At 30.8% G+C, this 17809-nt stretch overlaps 2 protein-coding genes across 2 annotated transcripts; both read right to left on the bottom strand.

Moving 5' to 3' along the window:
- Positions 1-219: 219 nt before the first annotated feature.
- LOC148165990 (uncharacterized) lies at positions 220-4952 on the bottom strand (the record flags this gene model as incomplete). The annotated part of the gene is made up of 6 exons (XM_088049530.1): positions 4532-4952; positions 4167-4475; positions 3974-4115; positions 773-859; positions 486-571; positions 220-445 (listed from the first exon to the last, which is right to left on the bottom strand). Coding segments are annotated over exons 1-6 (1171 nt in total), but the record flags the coding sequence as incomplete, so codon positions are not given.
- A 1626-nt stretch (positions 4953-6578) lies between these two features.
- Positions 6579-8261, bottom strand: LOC148165989 (macrophage metalloelastase-like). Its single transcript, XM_088049529.1, has one exon. It carries the CDS (start codon positions 8259-8261, stop codon positions 6579-6581), a length of 1683 nt encoding a protein of 560 aa, XP_087905655.1.
- Between the last annotated feature and the right edge of the window lie 9548 nt (positions 8262-17809).

Genomic DNA, 17809 nt, shown 5'->3' with positions numbered 1-17809 from the left:
AATAATCGTTTTGCATCGAAATAAGCGGTTTTCTGTAAGAATTTTGATGATTTCGTGCAGAATTCTGCTGTTTTCTTGCAATTCAGCCGTTGAATCTTGGTAAAAAGTCATGATTTTGTAGATTTCGTGCTCTTCTTTGCGAATTCAAGCCAGAAAACAACGAAAATCGGCGAGAAATCGTCAGTAGGTGTATATTAGGGGGTATATGAAAAAAAGTGCAATGCATTTTAAATGGGACTTCCGGTCGGTGAATGTAATGTTTGCGGGTTGTCTGCCAATCGGGCGCAAATAAAGAGTCGCCATCTATCGGCGAGTCAATGGTTTGAAACTTGGGTGGATGTGTATGTGGTGTGTGCGGGTACTCGTCGAAATGACTATATCCTGAGAGAGGTTGTCGGTAGGAGGCGCCGTGGGCCGATAAACAGTTCAATTTGCGCGGGCGCGTCTAAATGGCGGGAGATTTAAAAATCTCGTCGGTTGCGTGCGCGTCTAAACGGCGGGAGATTTAAAAATCTCATCGATCGCGCGCTTCTTTTAAATCTTGTGGGGATATCAATAATTGAAATATTTACTAAAAGATATAAAAATTGCGTGGGCGAAATGTGTAAAATAATAAATCATTATTTTTTATCTATTATTATTACATAATATTTAACATTAATACATCGAAAATATAAATCATAATAATAATGAAAATAGAAGCAAAAAGTATAAAATAGCAAAAATGTTAATTGAAAGTAAAAAGCATAAAATTTTATGTATTATGATGTACGTAATTTTTTAGCAGGATGTTTTCTGTTGTCCTCGTTGTCATCGTACTTGTCGAGATCATCATCGCGATGGTGTTTGGGGTTGTAGTCTGTAAATGAAATATTATCAATATTTTGAGATGAATGATCGATATTATCGTCATGCTGGTGTTGAATGGAATAATGTCCCCATGGAAGTGTCTCGAAATTATTTGAACAAATGTATCGTTTATTATCAAAAGGTGATAAAGCAATTTTATTAATTTTAAACGTATAAAGTTGATGTTTTTTTGATCGAATTGTATTAAATGAAGCTAAAACAGTGTCATAATTGATTAATGTATTATAAAAATCATCAAAGGTAATCGATCTTGGATCATTATTTGTTATAGTAATTTTAGCTTTTCTTCCAACACCTTTTATTTTTGAAAAATTGTCATCAATTCCGTTTACTTTTAATGAATAAACTTTTGGTCTTAATGATACGAATTCAGTTAAAATTTTTGATTTTAACTCATCCTTCATCATTCCGGGAACCTTCTTATTGACTTGTTTTATATTAAAAATATTATTGATAGGATAATCAGAGGTATCAAAATAATTATCACAATCTGTTCTAATTAAATCGTAAATTGTTGTTTTATCGTTTTTGTTAAGCGAAGTAAATTGATAAATCAAACTGTCAGTATCCATATAAAGAATTTGACTTTTAAAATATTCTGAAAATCGATTTTTTATGTATTTGTAATGGAAGTCGTACATTACAATTTTAGATAATTCTAATATAGTAAATCCTAGATATATTGGTTTATTTAATAAAATTGATGCTTTTGATAATTCTATTGCAATGAAATTTTCATTAAATATATCGACAGATTTAAATGTTGGTCTTGAAATATATTTTCTCGCTGATTTCCAATTTTTTACTAGTCTGATATCTCTTTTATTACGATCTGATTCTAGTGTTTTTCCGTAAACACTGTTTATCATGTTTTTAAAGAAAACTTTTTCAAATTCGTTTTTGGAATTCGTTCTTAATGTGGTATTTAGATCAATGTACGGTTTTAACCATGGTTTTTGAAGAAAACTTAATATTCTATGAATTTTGATTAATCGTATACCGAAAGTGAGTGCTTGTTTGAGATTTCTGTAGTGAATAACATATTTTTCTTTATTATATAATGTAGTTAATAATTTTGGAATTTTTTGATTTGATCCATCTGGAGGTATCATTTTTTCAGGGCAAAAAGGTAAATCACTATGCGAATCGTGCAATTCTCGAGGATATTCTAATGAAACTTCGAGAAAAAACCCTGTATCTGCATCATTAGCAATGTTGTTAACATCAAAATTTTCGATTTCACTATCATCTATCCATTTGAAATCACCGTACGGTAAATAATCGGTCTGACAATAACCATATAAATTATTTACATCCCAATATATTAAATATTTTTTGTCATCGTAAGGATCGTACGATTCTTGATGAAATCTATTGTTAGCTTTAGCGTATCTGTAAATGGATTGTGTTAAGCCGCCTCGAATTCCGCGTTCAATAAATAAAATCATATTAATATCATCTAATAATTGTAAATTAATTTTTGTTATTTTTAATGCGGCCGCCCACGATAAACCAGGACTTGTAAAAAATCCTGCTGCATCAAGTCCGTAATAACGAAGAGTTAATTGTCTAAAATTTTCAAAAACGTCCGCTAATAATGCTACATCACTTTTTAGGTAAATGTCTGAATATTCTCCCAAAGAACGTACATTAAAAATTTTCCATACCTTTTGTGCATGTGAATATGAATCATCAGAAACTTTTTCATTGTTAAGTTCATTGTAAAAATACTCTTTTTTAGGTAAAGTAATAATTTTTTCTAAGCATTCTAAATTATTAACTAAATCGTAGGGGAAAACACCTTTTCGATTTATTAAATCAAAATGTTCATTCTCCGGAAAAAGACTTTTAACAACATTTAATTGTTCGCGAGTTAAATTTTGAGTTAATGATTCCAATGATCCAGGCATGAAACGAAGCGAGTCAAGAAATCGAACTTTAATTTTTTTATTAATAGTAGCTGTAAATGAAATGTATGTTTCAGAGTTTAAAGGAATTATATCGATATTGTAACATTGACTGTTTAATTCATCAATAAATAAATGTGCATCGTATTTGCTGAGATTATGAAAAATTATCGGTATTACTAAATATGGATCATTTCTAGTTTGTAAATTGCAATTTTGACAATACGGACCAATATATTCACCAGTGAAATGATTGTGATGACGTGTTTTTTTATTTAAATTTGAAAATTGAATATCACAAATGGGACATTTTTCAGCTATTTCGAATTCATTTTTTTCTTCTTCAGTCAAATCAGGAATAGGTTTTTCCTCGAAAGTTGATAAAAATGTATAAATTCTATCGCATTCATTTTTCAATTCTGAAATAAACCATGAAGCGACACTTTGATCAGTACTTATTTTTTTACGATACATTTTATATTGTGAATTTATATTTGAATTAAACGAACAAATTGTAATAAATCCGGCACTATACGGTAAATGAAATTGATAAGGATGTGTAAATGAATTGTTAGATTTATCAGGTTCACAAGAGGAAATTTTTTTTGTAAGACACTCAAAATCAGCATAAATAACAAAAGGTTTTGGAAGTAATGCCCTGAAATTTTTGAAATATAAATTTTTTTCATCTTCTGTCGGAAGAGTAATTTTAGATGGTGAAAATAAACTGCAATCTTTTTGATGAGTTTCAAATTTTGATTTTACAGAAAAATGATTTAAACATCTATCACAAATATAAATATTTGTATGTGACTTTGTAATGCTTGAATGACATACTTTTCCTAAATCAGTTATCAAACAATAATGCCCAAACCTTTGATGATCTTTTTTCAAATACAATAAATTTATATGATTTTGTTTTATTTCTTTGGTATGATATAAAGGTCCTTCAACAGTTTCATTTTTATTATTGTAAGAAAAAACGTTTATTGAAATTGAAAGATTTTGTTTTTCAAATTTCCGAATTTCTTTTATTTGAACGGGTACTTCGATTCCATGCAAATTTAAAATTTCATAATAATTTTGAGGATATGAAGATGTTTGATTTTTTTTCGAATTATTTTGACAAGGATATAGAGACGCCAAGACACACCAGATAAAGCATTTTCGATCATCATTCAAAATATTAATAATACCTCTGTTTTTCTTCAGTTTTCTCGGTAGTGGTATGTACGTGCTGATTCCTCCGGAAATTGGTGAGAATTTGTTCAATGATATAGTCAGATATGAAATAGAATCGAATTGCCATCCACTTCCAGATGCTTCGAAATTGCATGACTATAAAATTTATAAAATTAATCATAATAAGATATTTGTGTATATACATACTTGTGCGATGAGATTTTCAAATAATTTCTTTAAAATTTGATGAATTTTTTCGTGTGGGGTCGTCCTCAAAATAATTTTGTTGTCCGTGTTGAAATATTTATTCTCAATTAGAATTTTGTCGTTATCCAATCTTAATTTGTATCTGGAGCACAATTCCAAGTTCATTTTCATCGCTCCCATTTCTTTTTTCTGAGTTTCTAACAAATCAATGATAACATCCAACGCATCAGACAAGAATTCGTGCAAATCAACATGATCGTGATTGTAGACGATGTATGTCATGACCCGAGATTTGAATGCTGATAATGACTGTAAGAATGTTATAACATTAATTTTAATTCAATTTACGCTAAAACACTACTTACTTTGATTAAAGAAATTCGAGGGCACGATGCGGGAGATGATGATGATGATGACGATTGCGCTTGTTGCAGACCACTTCCTTTACGTTGATGATATTCTTGTAATTTTCTATTAAGTTTTTCTCTCAAACATTGAATTTGAATAAATTTTGTCTGATTCTTCCTTTTATCCCACACAGATAATTTTGACGAATTTTCCAATATTGACTTAAATTTTTCTGACAAATCAACAATTTCTTCATGTGTTTGTTTACGGAGATTTTCTTCTGATTCCAAATTTAAATTATTGATCATTTCTTCGATTTTTGAAATTGTTTCATCCATGATTGCTGAGAACGATAAAGATGGTGATGATGATGATGATGATTATGATGACGAGTACGACGACGACGAGGAAGACGGAGAATTAGTCGTGATGTTTTTCAAATACGAAGACGTTTGCCTTGTCAGCTTTGCCAAAGTCTTTCTTGCCCTTGTAAATTATGCTGGATCCTTTGTCACTTAATAAGTATTCTCGAAGAAGACGATCGTTAAAAAAATTTTCGGAAATACGTCGAGGAAGAAATAAGTCACCCTTTTCCTCGATAGTGCACACTACACATTCACCAAACTTTGTATTAATTAATTTTATATTTTCAATTTTATATGGCTGATCAATCGTTAAATCTTCATCTGCTCGAACTCGCGGTAGTAATGTGCAAGAAGCAGATTCGTTTAATGCTTTAAACGCTTGCTCGGGATTCATTTTGATTGTGCGGAGTTATATGACTGTATATCAGTAACGGTGCTAAATGATTGACTGAAGAAAATGTACGTAATTAGTATAGTTTTATAGTTAATGATGATGTAGCGAAGCAAATTCTGATTGGATAATATATTTTAAAATTCGTCATAATCGGACGAAACCGGTGACGATGAAGGAGAAGGAGAAGACGATAAATTTGACGTACTAGCTAAAGAATATTTTTCATTGTGAATTTTAATGCAACATCTTTTAAATGACTGAATAGAAAATAGTGGTTTATTGAGACACCATCCACACCATGATAATGAATCGTCTACGTACTGATACAGTCTTCTCGATGAAATAATTTGATGTGATTTTATATATTTGAATTTAATGTAATAATTTGATGAAGAATTAATATTCAATGAAGATGCTCTATGATAACAATCAAAACATACACCGAACTGTGTTAAGAATTTGTTTCTTCCAATTTTGAGTTCGTAAAATGAAAATTCAATGCATAGGTGATTATTCCTTTGAAAATTTGGGATTAGCAACCCGTATTCATTATCGTAGGGGTTTTGATGCAATAACAGCTTAAAAAAGTTCTCACATCGCACCTTTTCACCCCACGTGTATAGTAAATTTCGGTCCAAATTACACGTATTACAGTCACAATTGAGCCATTCTTCACAATCTTCTTCTTCAGCATTGTCTACACATATAAAAATATCTTCTTCAAGTCGATGCACCCAATAATTTTTCAAAAAATGCATCCAAAGAAGCGTAGGCAACACATTATATAAACACACAATACTTTTACCGAAAGGAAAACACTTCATTATTTTTAAAATCACCAAGTTTTGTAAGGATTTGGGAGATAATCCACTCATCTTTAATTGATATTAGATAGACTGTCACTCTGGATCGTAACGAAATTACTAACAGAAAAAATGATACGTAATCATGTAATATATATATTTTTTGATAAGAAAATTAATATCGAAATTATTACCGGAAAGAAATTAGTGCTATCCAAAGACTTATAAATTCTGGAAACCACACCTTACCGCAACTGCATATTTTAACGGAAAACCTCTGAAATTGATTAACGTGGTGATGTAATAATTTTTGATAATAAGACGGAATCATTACCACTAAAAGAAATTTTTCGGAAGCGGTTATAACCGCAATTACGTATTTGTACGAAGCCCGTTAGTTCGTCTAATTTGATAAAAAAAAAAACGTTTAGTTTTTATTTGCGATTTATTTATTTATTCATTTATATATAAGTAATAATATATGTATAATTAAAATTTAGTTTTATTTATCATCATTATCATCGTCATCATCATCTTCTATTTCTTCTTTATTTTCGAATGTTACAAGTCGAGATAATAAATTTTTAATTTGAATGAGAATATTTTCATTAGGACAATTAATTCCAAATATTGATAAATCTTTGATCGTCGAGCGTGTGACCGCATTTAAAAATTCATCAAACTCGAAAAAATTCATCTTATTAAAAAAATACATTTTACCATTAACATAACGAAATGCTCCAGATAATTTATCTGTAGGAATTCCTGGGAATCGATCCGATATTAATCCGACACTAATTATTTTATTAGTACACGGGTTAATATTTACAAATTTGTTTCGATCGAGAAATAAAATTACTTCACCAGAATAAGTCATTATAGCCGCCCGAATTGGTGATGTAATATTAAACATTTTTTCAATAGTTGAAGTCGGGTTATTATTTGATAATAATGACAATTGAGGTAATTTTACGATATAAATTTGATTTTTTACAATAATCATTATTTTTTCATCATTATTATTTGAAGGCAATTGGAAAATTACTGAAATTTCTTTAAAATCTGGTGAAAGGAATTTCAACCAATCAGTAATTAACATTGGTTTTGTGTATGAATTTTTTCCTATTTCCAATAACCAAACCCATTTTTTATAAAAAATATATAAATGGTTACGTATAATTAAAAAAGTATTAATTTTTTTATGTAGTTTACACAAATCCGGATATGTATGATTATTGACGATCCTTGATAAGACTGTAGTGGTGGCTATCGTAGTAGATGAGACGTTTCCTATGCTTGCTAATTGAGTGGTGGCGGCGGTACTTTTAGTTTGAACAGAAGAACTAAATTTCTTAGGAGAGTATTTTCCATATAAATTTTCAATTGCTTGTATATCATCAACATCTAAAGATTTTTTACTATTTTGATAATAAGCATACATAATAGATGAATTTATAAATGAATGTTGTAATCCTAAGGTATGTCCGATTTCGTGAAGAATAACAGAAAAAAAATCTAAATCATTTTCGTTTGGGTTATCGTAAAAATTCCATCTTTCCGCTGAATCAATATGCACTTCCGATACATTTGAATGATTAGGATAATCAGCATGTGCTAAAACTCCTCCTTCTCCATCTAATTTACTAGAGCAGGGTCTTCGATGTATAAAATAAGAATGCATACCGTTCGCAAATGTAATAAAAATATTTGGAAATCTGTTGAAATTCTCTTCGATAAACTCAAAATTGGTATTTTTTTCCCAAATTTGAAATGCATTTCGAATAATTTGCTTAATCTTCTCATCTCTCATATATGCACGCCACGTGAGATTCATATGATCCCATATTATTCTATTGTCTTTTAGAGTAAAGTCCGATAATGTATCTGGTATACCGCAACGAGGATGTTTGATAAAATTTAATGTTTCATTATCAATATCACCAGTCGCGTTTAAATTATAATATTCTTGAAATTCAAATAAAGCTGACTTAATTTTTATATCATTATTTTCGTAAATTGATAAAGTATTTGATTCATCATCATTGGAAAGATAACCAAATTTTATCAAATATTGCACAACACTTTTCTCTTCTTTGCTGACATTAATATAATTTCCATAATTTATTATTATGTAATTAAAACATAACCACAATATTAATAATAAATTCATATTCATTATAATCATTTACTCGTAAAGAAGTTAGGTAATTAACTAATCAAAAAATATAAATGCATACATATTTATTTATTTATTTATTTATTTATTTATATTATTACAATCACTGATTAGGGATACACTGATTTATCATTACAACAGCTGTACCTATTACTGCTCAATTATTTTAAATTTATAAAATACGTATGTGAGAATACATATAAGTAGAATAATTACAATCAGTTCAATAATTGATGTAATCAACAAAAAATCGTTATAATGTGTACATTTAACCAATTTAACTTTTCCGTCAACTTCATTGAAAATATTATTTAAAACATTACTCCAAAGAGTAGATGATGAATAGTTTGTTAACGTCGTCGATAACGATGATGTTGTTGTTGATGATGGATCTGAAGAAGGAGGAGGAGGATGAATCGATGTCGTAATAATTTCCTCTGATGATAATGCGGATGATAATGATGATGATTCTGGTGAGAGGAAAAATGATGAACTTGTTAACTTATTCCAATCCGAATCCAGATAAGATCGATTTCGAAAAACCAATCTTAATTTAAAAAATAAATCTGGATCTGGTGCTGCTGTTGAGGAACTTTCTTCTTCTTCTTCTTGGAGTATTCCTGTTTGAAACTCTCTTCCCATATTTTCCATCATTTTCCAATTGTCGGGCCATGTATCATTAAAATTATCACTAAACGTCACATAACATTCAGTTACATCCAAAGTATGTTGAACATGCAATTTGTTATTAATTAATACCACAAATAATAAATATACTGATATCATTTTCTTGATAAATCTCGACACTTGGGACAATTTCGTAAAGATGGGGGCGGTCCGTCAATAACATCCACTCCTTCGGTAACGTTGTCACAATAATGTTTTAGACAGGGTAAATGATTTTTGATGTCAAAATCTTCTTTATAATCCAATGGTAGTTGAGAATAAATTTGAAGTAAATCAATTGATGTTATTTGAATCAGTTGATTTTTATATGTTCGGAAAATGTATTCTTTGTTATTTTCAAAACACAAAATTTCTTCTAACAATGTTTTCACTGCTACATGCACTTCACTTTCATTATTCATACTACTAGTTAGATAATGGATTTATGTAAGATCTTTTATATCAATCCAACTTCTCTCCCTCTTTTTTCCTTCGGTTAGCCATTGTACATAAAGTTTATTATTTTTACGTCGGAGAACTTTTTCAACCAAATAAACATCCGGATATTTTGTTTTTTGCAATTCGTAGTTATAAAATCCTCCTTTAATCGGTCTTCCGTCTTTATCTTCCAGTAAATATGTTGGAGGGGATGTATTTTGAACTTTTGTAACTTTAAAAATTTCCGTTGACCAATTAGGTGTATATCCTTTTTCAAATAAAAATTTTTCTTTGCTTACTCTCACAAAATCCCCTGGTATAAACTTTACTTTCGTTGATCTATCGCGTGCCGTAGGAAGCGGTAGATATACGTTTTTTATCTTGAAGGATGCGGTTTTATCGTTAACTATTTCAATTGGTTTCATTTTAGTGGTACTATGAACTGTTTGATTATATTCGTTCGTTAAATCCTGTATTTTATTAATCCATTTCTGAGTCGCATTTAATGTAAAATATTTATATAATTTAGATTTAATTGTTCTTATTACTCGTTCAGCCATCGCAGCTTTGGTTATACTGTATGTACTATACATATTAATGTGATGTTTTTTCATTAAATTTTTAAAATGAATATTGTAATATTCGGTCCCCTTATCACATAAAAGATTGCGCGGAATACGATGTTGATTATTATTTAAAATAGATTTCATTGCTTTCGTGACTTCATCCCCTTTTTTACTTTTTAAAGGTTTGGTCCATAAAAATTTTGAAAACGAATCTATTACTATTAAAATATATTTATAACCTGAATTAAAACGTGATAAGTTTTGCATGTCGGCTAAATCACTCTGCCATAGATCGTCCAAAAATTTAACGATTGTTTTGCGTCGTTTAAATTTTTTTCTAGCAGGTTTAAAAATCTCATCAACAACTTCTTTTTTTACATCGCTAACGGAGACATTGCGTCGATGGTTTACCATGATGATAATTATTTATTTTTGCTCTGATGGAGGTCCATACGGGACTCGACACAAACCACCTACTGATATATATCCCGGGGGACATTTACTTAAATCTGTATTTAATGGTTTAATTGTCACTACCCCTTTTTCTTCGAGTTCTTCATAAGAATCTCTAATCGTTGATGATGATGATGATGATGATGATGATGCTGGATTTATTCTTCTTCTTTTTGACCATGAGACGGGATTGTTAACTGATTCAGAATTGGTTTTTACTAGTTTTTCCTCTTCCTCCTCTTCTTCGTTATTTTCAGGTTGACGCACATTAATCACTTTAATCTCATCAATGTGATGAAATTTATTCTCAAGTTTAGATATTCTAATTGATAACTCTTCATTGTTATTCATCAGTTGTCTCCATTTATCTTCAATTTCCACTTGAACTTTTGTATTTAATTGCGATATTACAAGATCATTATCTTTTTCACTTTTTAGCAAGTTTTCTATATGGTTCGAGATATTTTCCTTTTCGATAATTAGTTTATTTAAATTCTTTTCAATTTCCATAAGCTTTCCAATCATTTTACTAATTTCCGCGATGTTGATACGCACTTTTTTCAATAAATCATTAAAAAGCAAATTCCATGTTTTATCCCCTTTTTTTAAATTTACATTTAATTCAGAAATTGCTTTCACCAGGCTCGTGTGATGTGTAAAGAAATACTTTTTATTCACTAAATCCAATGGTTCGATGGGATCACTCACATTACAAATTCGTTTATTTTTAAAATCACAATTTCCTTCGGTATTTTCAAAAAATGGTAAAGCACTTGACAACAGCATAGATTTTGCAGAACTCAATGAATTACTGCTACTCATCGATGACAAATTGATTTTTCTTCCGAATAAATCAATAGGCATGGTTGCTCTCTCCTTCTTCTAATAGCGATAATTTATAACTGACTAATTCTTGTGTTACATTATAATTTTATATTCTCTGAGCAGGTTTTCGATTGATGCAATTTCATTAGAATGCGATGAATTTCCTGCAAGTCTGCTAGCATGTAACAATTCTAGACGTAATATAATTTCGTTTATATCGTTACAAAATACGAACTCTTTTCTCATGTTAGTGAATAATCCATAACCTCCTTTTGTGTTACTACTACTGCTAATACTACTAGAATGTAGTGATGTTGATCTAGTTTTATATGTGGATGACGAAAATTTTGTGAATTTTTCCAAAAGAGCTTTTATGAAATTATATTTAAATGAATTTGATTTTTTTAATTCTTGAGTAGGATCGTAATTTCGTCTATGCTGATTGGTAATATTTAATATTTCGACATAGTTTTTGTAATCGTTATCTGTAATTTTATTATAATCGCTACTCTTTGAAGGATTAATATAAAAAAGTAACGTATATAACCCCGGAGTGGCTTTAAATGTTTTTTGTCCAATCTCAATATTACCGCTATCTTCTCTGACATTAAACGGTAACTTCCCCATTTTAAATTGATTAGAATTAGGATCATATGTGGGACCATAAATTTTATCGTTTACATCGTTTATTACTTCATTGAATGCGTTTCTTGTCTCACTAGGATATGATAATAACTGATTTTTGGATTTTTCAAATTTGTTAATTTTTCCTAAGGAGATATTATCAGAATTATCATTAGAAGCATCTTCATACATTGTTTGTTCTTCTTCTTCTGTATTATCAGATTCTTCTAATATTTTCTTTATATATTTTTTTTCGTCTTTTAGGGCAGCATTTAAATATTTTGGATGTTGAAATGATGTTTGTAATTTTTTCATAGGTGTCGATGTATTAATTCCGGGCAGTGGGGGTGGTGGTGGGGGCGGTGGTTTTGGGGGTAGTGCTCTTGGTATCGGAGAAGCAATTTTGTTTGAAATTTCTTGAATTGGTTCGATAACCGGATTAAAGAGTTTTTTTAATGATTGATCTTCCATATTTATTCCATATTTTATTGCTTTATATTTTTTTCGAATGTCAGAAGCAGTTTTCAAAATTTTTCTTGTTAATTCTTTATTTATTTTATCATTTATCTCTACCATGATAACGATGAATACAAGTTGGATGCATGCAAGTTACTAAATCTATATTTGAAACAATGATCTATTTATAATTTATTTCATAGGTATGTATATAGAAAATTACCTACCTACATATTTTATTTTATTTTATTTTAATATATTATTATTATCATTGCTAATATTTGATATGATTCCGTCAAAACCTTTTCTATAGCGTCCTGAATTTAATTCGTCTTCTTTTGATATCAACAAGAATCCGTATTTATTATTCCAGCAATCTCTACAAATTTTACAGAATTCTTCAAAACTCATATCGGTACTACCAACATGATCATCATATATATGTTTTAAATTTGTAATGTCTTGTTTAAGAAGAATAAGTAGATTTGCATTATCACGAATTAAATGTTTCGGAATTCGTGTATATGTTTGAATTAAATAAAAACTGCTAATAGATTTATGTCTTCCCATACTGAAATACTCTCGAATTTCATCTTGTTTGCATGTAGCAATATCATCAAATATGAATACACTATTGTTTTTCGCACTATTCGGATGGATAATATTTTCATTATCTTCATACTTATAATAACCCATTCCTTTAATTTTTGATAGAACGCTCTCCAAGAATTTATATTTTGGTTGATACAATGATTTAGAGAAAATATAGATATTTTCATATTTCAACCCGTTCGGATGACATAGTAGCGATAATAAAATATTTGTTTTACCCGAACCGGACGGACCGCAAATTATACATCGAATACTATTCGGAAATAATTCATTATGAACACGTATTTTTTTCTCTATATTGCCCCCGATAATATCATTATTTCCAACAGGTAATTTCAGATTATGCTTTGTCACTTTCATTTTTCATACTAACCTAAAATGATTGCGACAATAATATTTATATTTGCATATCAATTTTAAATTTAATCATTTCAATGTTAGTTGTCAAACGAAGAGGTTCTGGATTAGTGAATCATCTAATCAATAAACTTCCTATTGAGTTACATCTAGCCGGATATAACTATGTATGTATAATCAGTTCATTTTGAATAAATAATAATAATATTCTTACAAACGTTAGTGTGGACCAGGTACAAAACTTAAACAAAGACTCAAAAATAACGATCCGGGAGTGGACGAATTAGATACCGCTTGCAAGTTCCATGATATAGCATACAGTCGTCATTCAAATCTAGACGATAGACATAAAGCTGACAGGATATTAGAAGATAAGGCGTGGGAACGAGTAAAATCAAAGGACGCAAGTTTCAGAGAAAAAACAAACGCTTGGGTTGTAACTAATATTATGAAAGTTAAAAGAAAACTTGGAATGGGGATATCGAAAAAAAAGAAGAAAGGAAGTAGAAAACGAAAAGGTCAAAAAAAGAAAAAAAATGTTTGCTTTCGTAAAGCAATTTTGGGATCATTAAATCCGAACTACTCTAATGATATTAAATCGATAATAAATGAGAGCAAGATTGCAATAAAAAATGCTGGAGGTCGAAAGCGTATTAAAATTCCTCGTGTTATACCAATCAAAAATGGAGGATTTCTACCATTTTTACCGTTACTATTTGGAGGACTTTCGGCATTGGGAGCATTAAGTGGTGGTGCTGCGGGTATCTCAAAAGCGGTGAATGATGCAAAAAATGCTAAACAAAAACTTGATGAAGCAAAACGTCATAACCAAACGATGGAAGCAATAGCAATTGGAGGAAAGAATAATAAAGGAGGAAGTGGAATGTTTTTAAGAAAAAATAATAAAGGAGGATATGGATTGTATCTAAGAAAATTTCCAAAAAACTACCAATAAAATTACCTCGAAGACCACTCACAAATATCGATCTAATTCGATACGTTAAGAGATTAAAAATTAAGAATTTTCGAGGAATTTTTATGAAAGATGAAATATTATCACTACTACGATATCCGAAAAAATACGAATCAGCAATAATTAATTTAGATAAGAAAAAAGGACCTGGCACTCATTGGGTTTGTTACAAAAAACGTAACCAACGAGTAGATTATTTTGATAGCTTCGGAAATTTGTTACCACCGAAGGAATTAATTAACTATTTAAAAAAATGTAAAATCTACTATAATAACGATAGATTTCAAAATCTTGCGTATAATTGCGGTCATTTGTGTTTAGCATTTTTATATAATGATAATGATGATGAAAATAAAAATTGATATAAAATACACGTTTTTAATATTCCCTATTTAGTCATGTATAAAACATTCTCATTGAAAGGTGCAAAAAGTACTCTCTCTGAAACTTATAATCCTCCTATAGAATTAGATCCCAATTTAAATTATTCACTTGCGCTAATAGGATTTTACGGAACTAATAATATTCCGAATATCGAACCCGGTACAAATAAATTTTATTATTCCGGAAAATTAAATAAACATCTATATACATGCGGTTTTCTGTAAGAATTTTGATGATTTCGTGCGGAATTCTGCTGTTTTCTTGCAATTCAGCCGTTAAATCTAGGTAAAAAGTCATGCTTTTGTAGATTTCGTGCTCTTCTTGGCGAATTCATAATAGAAAACAACGAAAATCGGCGAGAAATCGTTGTTTGGCATCGAAATATGCGGTTTTCTGTAAGAATTTTGATGATTTCGTGCAGAATTCTGCTGTTTTCTTGCAATTCAGCCGTTGAATCTAGGTAAAAAGTCATGATTTTGTAAATTTCGTGCTCTTCTTGGCGAATTCAAAATAGAAAACATTACGTACATCATAATACATAAAATTTTATGCTTTTTACTTTCAATTAACATTTTTGCTATTTTATACTTTTTGCTTCTATTTTCATTATTATTATGATTTATATTTTCGATGTATTAATGTTAAATATTATGTAATAATAATAGATAAAAAATAATGATTTATTATTTTACACATTTCGCCCACGCAATTTTTATATCTTTTAGTAAATATTTCAATTATTGATATCCCCACAAGATTTAAAAGAAGCGCGCGATCGATGAGATTTTTAAATCTCCCGCCGTTTAGACGCGCACGCAACCGACGAGATTTTTAAATCTCCCGCCATTTAGACGCGCCCGCGCAAATTGAACTGTTTATCGGCCCACGGCGCCTCCTACCGACAACCTCTCTCAGGATATAGTCATTTCGACGAGTACCCGCACACACCACATACACATCCACCCAAGTTTCAAACCATTGACTCGCCGATAGATGGCGACTCTTTATTTGCGCCCGATTGGCAGACAACCCGCAAACATTACATTCACCGACCGGAAGTCCCATTTAAAATGCATTGCACTTTTTTTCATATACCCCCTAATATACACCTACTATCGTCGTTTTGCATCGAAATATGCGGTTTTTTGTAAGAATTTTGATGATTTCGTGCAGAATTCTGCTGTTATCTTGCAATTCAGCCGTTGAATCTTGGTAAAAAGTCATGATTTTGTAGATTTTGTGCTCTTCTTTGCGAATTCAAGCCAGAAAACAACGAAAATCGGCGAGAAATAATCGTTTTGAATCGAAATATGCGGTTTTCTGTAAGAATTTTGATGATTTCGTGCAGAATTCTGCTGTTTTCTTGCAATTCAGCCGTTGAATCTTGGTAAAAAGTCATGATTTTGTAGATTTCGTGCTCTTTTTTACGAATTCAAGCCAAAAAACCACAAAAATCGGCGAGAAATCGTCGTTTTGCATCGAAATATGCGGTTTTCTCTAAGAATTTTGATGATTTCGTGCAGAATTCTGCTGTTTTCTTGCAATTCAGCCGTTGAATCTTGGTAAAAAGTGATGATTTTGTAGATTTCGTGCTCTTCTTTGCGAATTCAAGCCAGAAAACAACGAAAATCGGCGAAAAATCGTCGTTTTGCATCGAAATATGCGGTTTTCTCTAAGAATTTTGACGATTTCGTGCAGAATTCTGCTGTTTTCTTGCAATTCAGCCGTTGAATCTTGGTAAAAAGTCATGATTTTGTAGATTTCGTGCTCTTCTTGGCGAATTCAAGATAGAAAACAACGAAAATCGGCGAGAAATCGTTGTTTTGCATCGAAATATGCAGTTTTCTCTAAGAATTTTGATGATTTCGTGCAGAATTCTGCTGTTTTCTTGCAATTCAGCCGTTGAATCTTGGTAAAAAGTCATGATTTTGTAGATTTCGTGCTCTTCTTTGCGAATTCAAGCCAGAAAACAACGAAAATCGGCGAAAAATCGTCGTTTTGCATCGAAATATGCGGTTTTCTGTAAGAATTTTGATGATTTCGTGCAGAATTCTGCTGTTTTCTTGCAATTCAGCTATTGAATCTTGGTAAAAATCATGATTTTGTAGATTCCGTGCTCTTCATTGCGAATTCAAGATAGAAAACAACGAAAATCAGCGAGAAATCGTCGTTTTGCATCGAAATATGCGGTTTTCTCTAAGAATTTTGATGATTTCGTGCAGAATTCTGCTGTTTTCTTGCAATTCAGCCGTTGAATCCTAGTAAAAAGTGATGATTTTGTAGATTTCGTGCTCTTCTTTGCGAATTCAAGCCAGAAAACAACGAAAATCGGCGAGAAATCGTCGTTTTGCATCGAAATATGCGGTTTTCTTTAAGAATTTTGATGATTACGTGCAGAAATCTGCTGTTTTCTTGCAATTCAGCCGTTGAATCTTGGTAAAAAGTGATGATTTTGTAGATTTCGTGCTCTTCTTTGCAAATTCAAGCCAGAAAACAACGAAAATCGGCGAGAAATCGTCGTTTTGCATCGAAATATGCGGTTTTCTCTAAGAATTTTGACGATTTCGTGCAGAATTCTGCTGTTTACTTGCAATTCAGCCGTTGAATCTTGGTAAAAAGTCATGATTTTGTAGATTTCGTGCTCTTCTTTGCGAATTCAAGATAGAAAACAACGAAAATCAGCGAGAAATCGTCGTTTTGCATCGAAATATGCGGTTTTCTCTAAGAATTTTGATGATTTCGTGCAGAATTCTGCTGTTTTCTTGCAATTCAGCCGTTGAATCTTGGTAAAAAGTCATGATTTTGTAGATTTCGTGCTCTTCTTTGCGAATTCAAGCCAGAAAACAACGAAAATCGGCGAGAAATCGTCGTTTTGCATCGAAATATGCGGTTTTCTGTAAGAATTTTGATGATTTCGTGCAGAATTCTGCTGTTTTCTTGCAATTCAGCCGTTGAATCTAGGTAAAAAGTCATGATTTTGTAGATTTCGTGCTCTTCTTGGCGAATTCAAGATAGAAAACAACGAAAATCGGCGAGAAATCGGTGTTTTGCATCGAAATATGCAGTTTTCTCTAAGAATTTTGATGATTTCGTGCAGAATTCTGCTGTTTTCTTGCAATTCAGCCGTTGAATCTTGGTAAAAAGTCATGATTTTGTAGATTTCGTGCTCTTCTTTGCGAATTCAAGCCAGAAAACAACGAAAA

Source organism: Gnatocerus cornutus, unplaced genomic scaffold, assembly GCF_029298725.1.
Source record: "Gnatocerus cornutus isolate USDA-ARS CGAHR unplaced genomic scaffold, icGnaCorn1.1 ctg00000043.1, whole genome shotgun sequence".
NCBI classification, from domain to species: Eukaryota; Metazoa; Arthropoda; class Insecta; order Coleoptera; family Tenebrionidae; genus Gnatocerus; species Gnatocerus cornutus.
The sequence above is the reverse complement of the archived record's forward strand: the minus strand, read 5'-3'. Positions and strand labels throughout refer to the sequence as shown.

Bases quoted from the DNA above. Each gene is read 5' to 3' on its own strand.
- LOC148165989 (XM_088049529.1), bottom strand. From the start codon at position 8,261: ATGATTATAATGAATATGAATTTATTATTAATATTGTGGTTATGTTTT.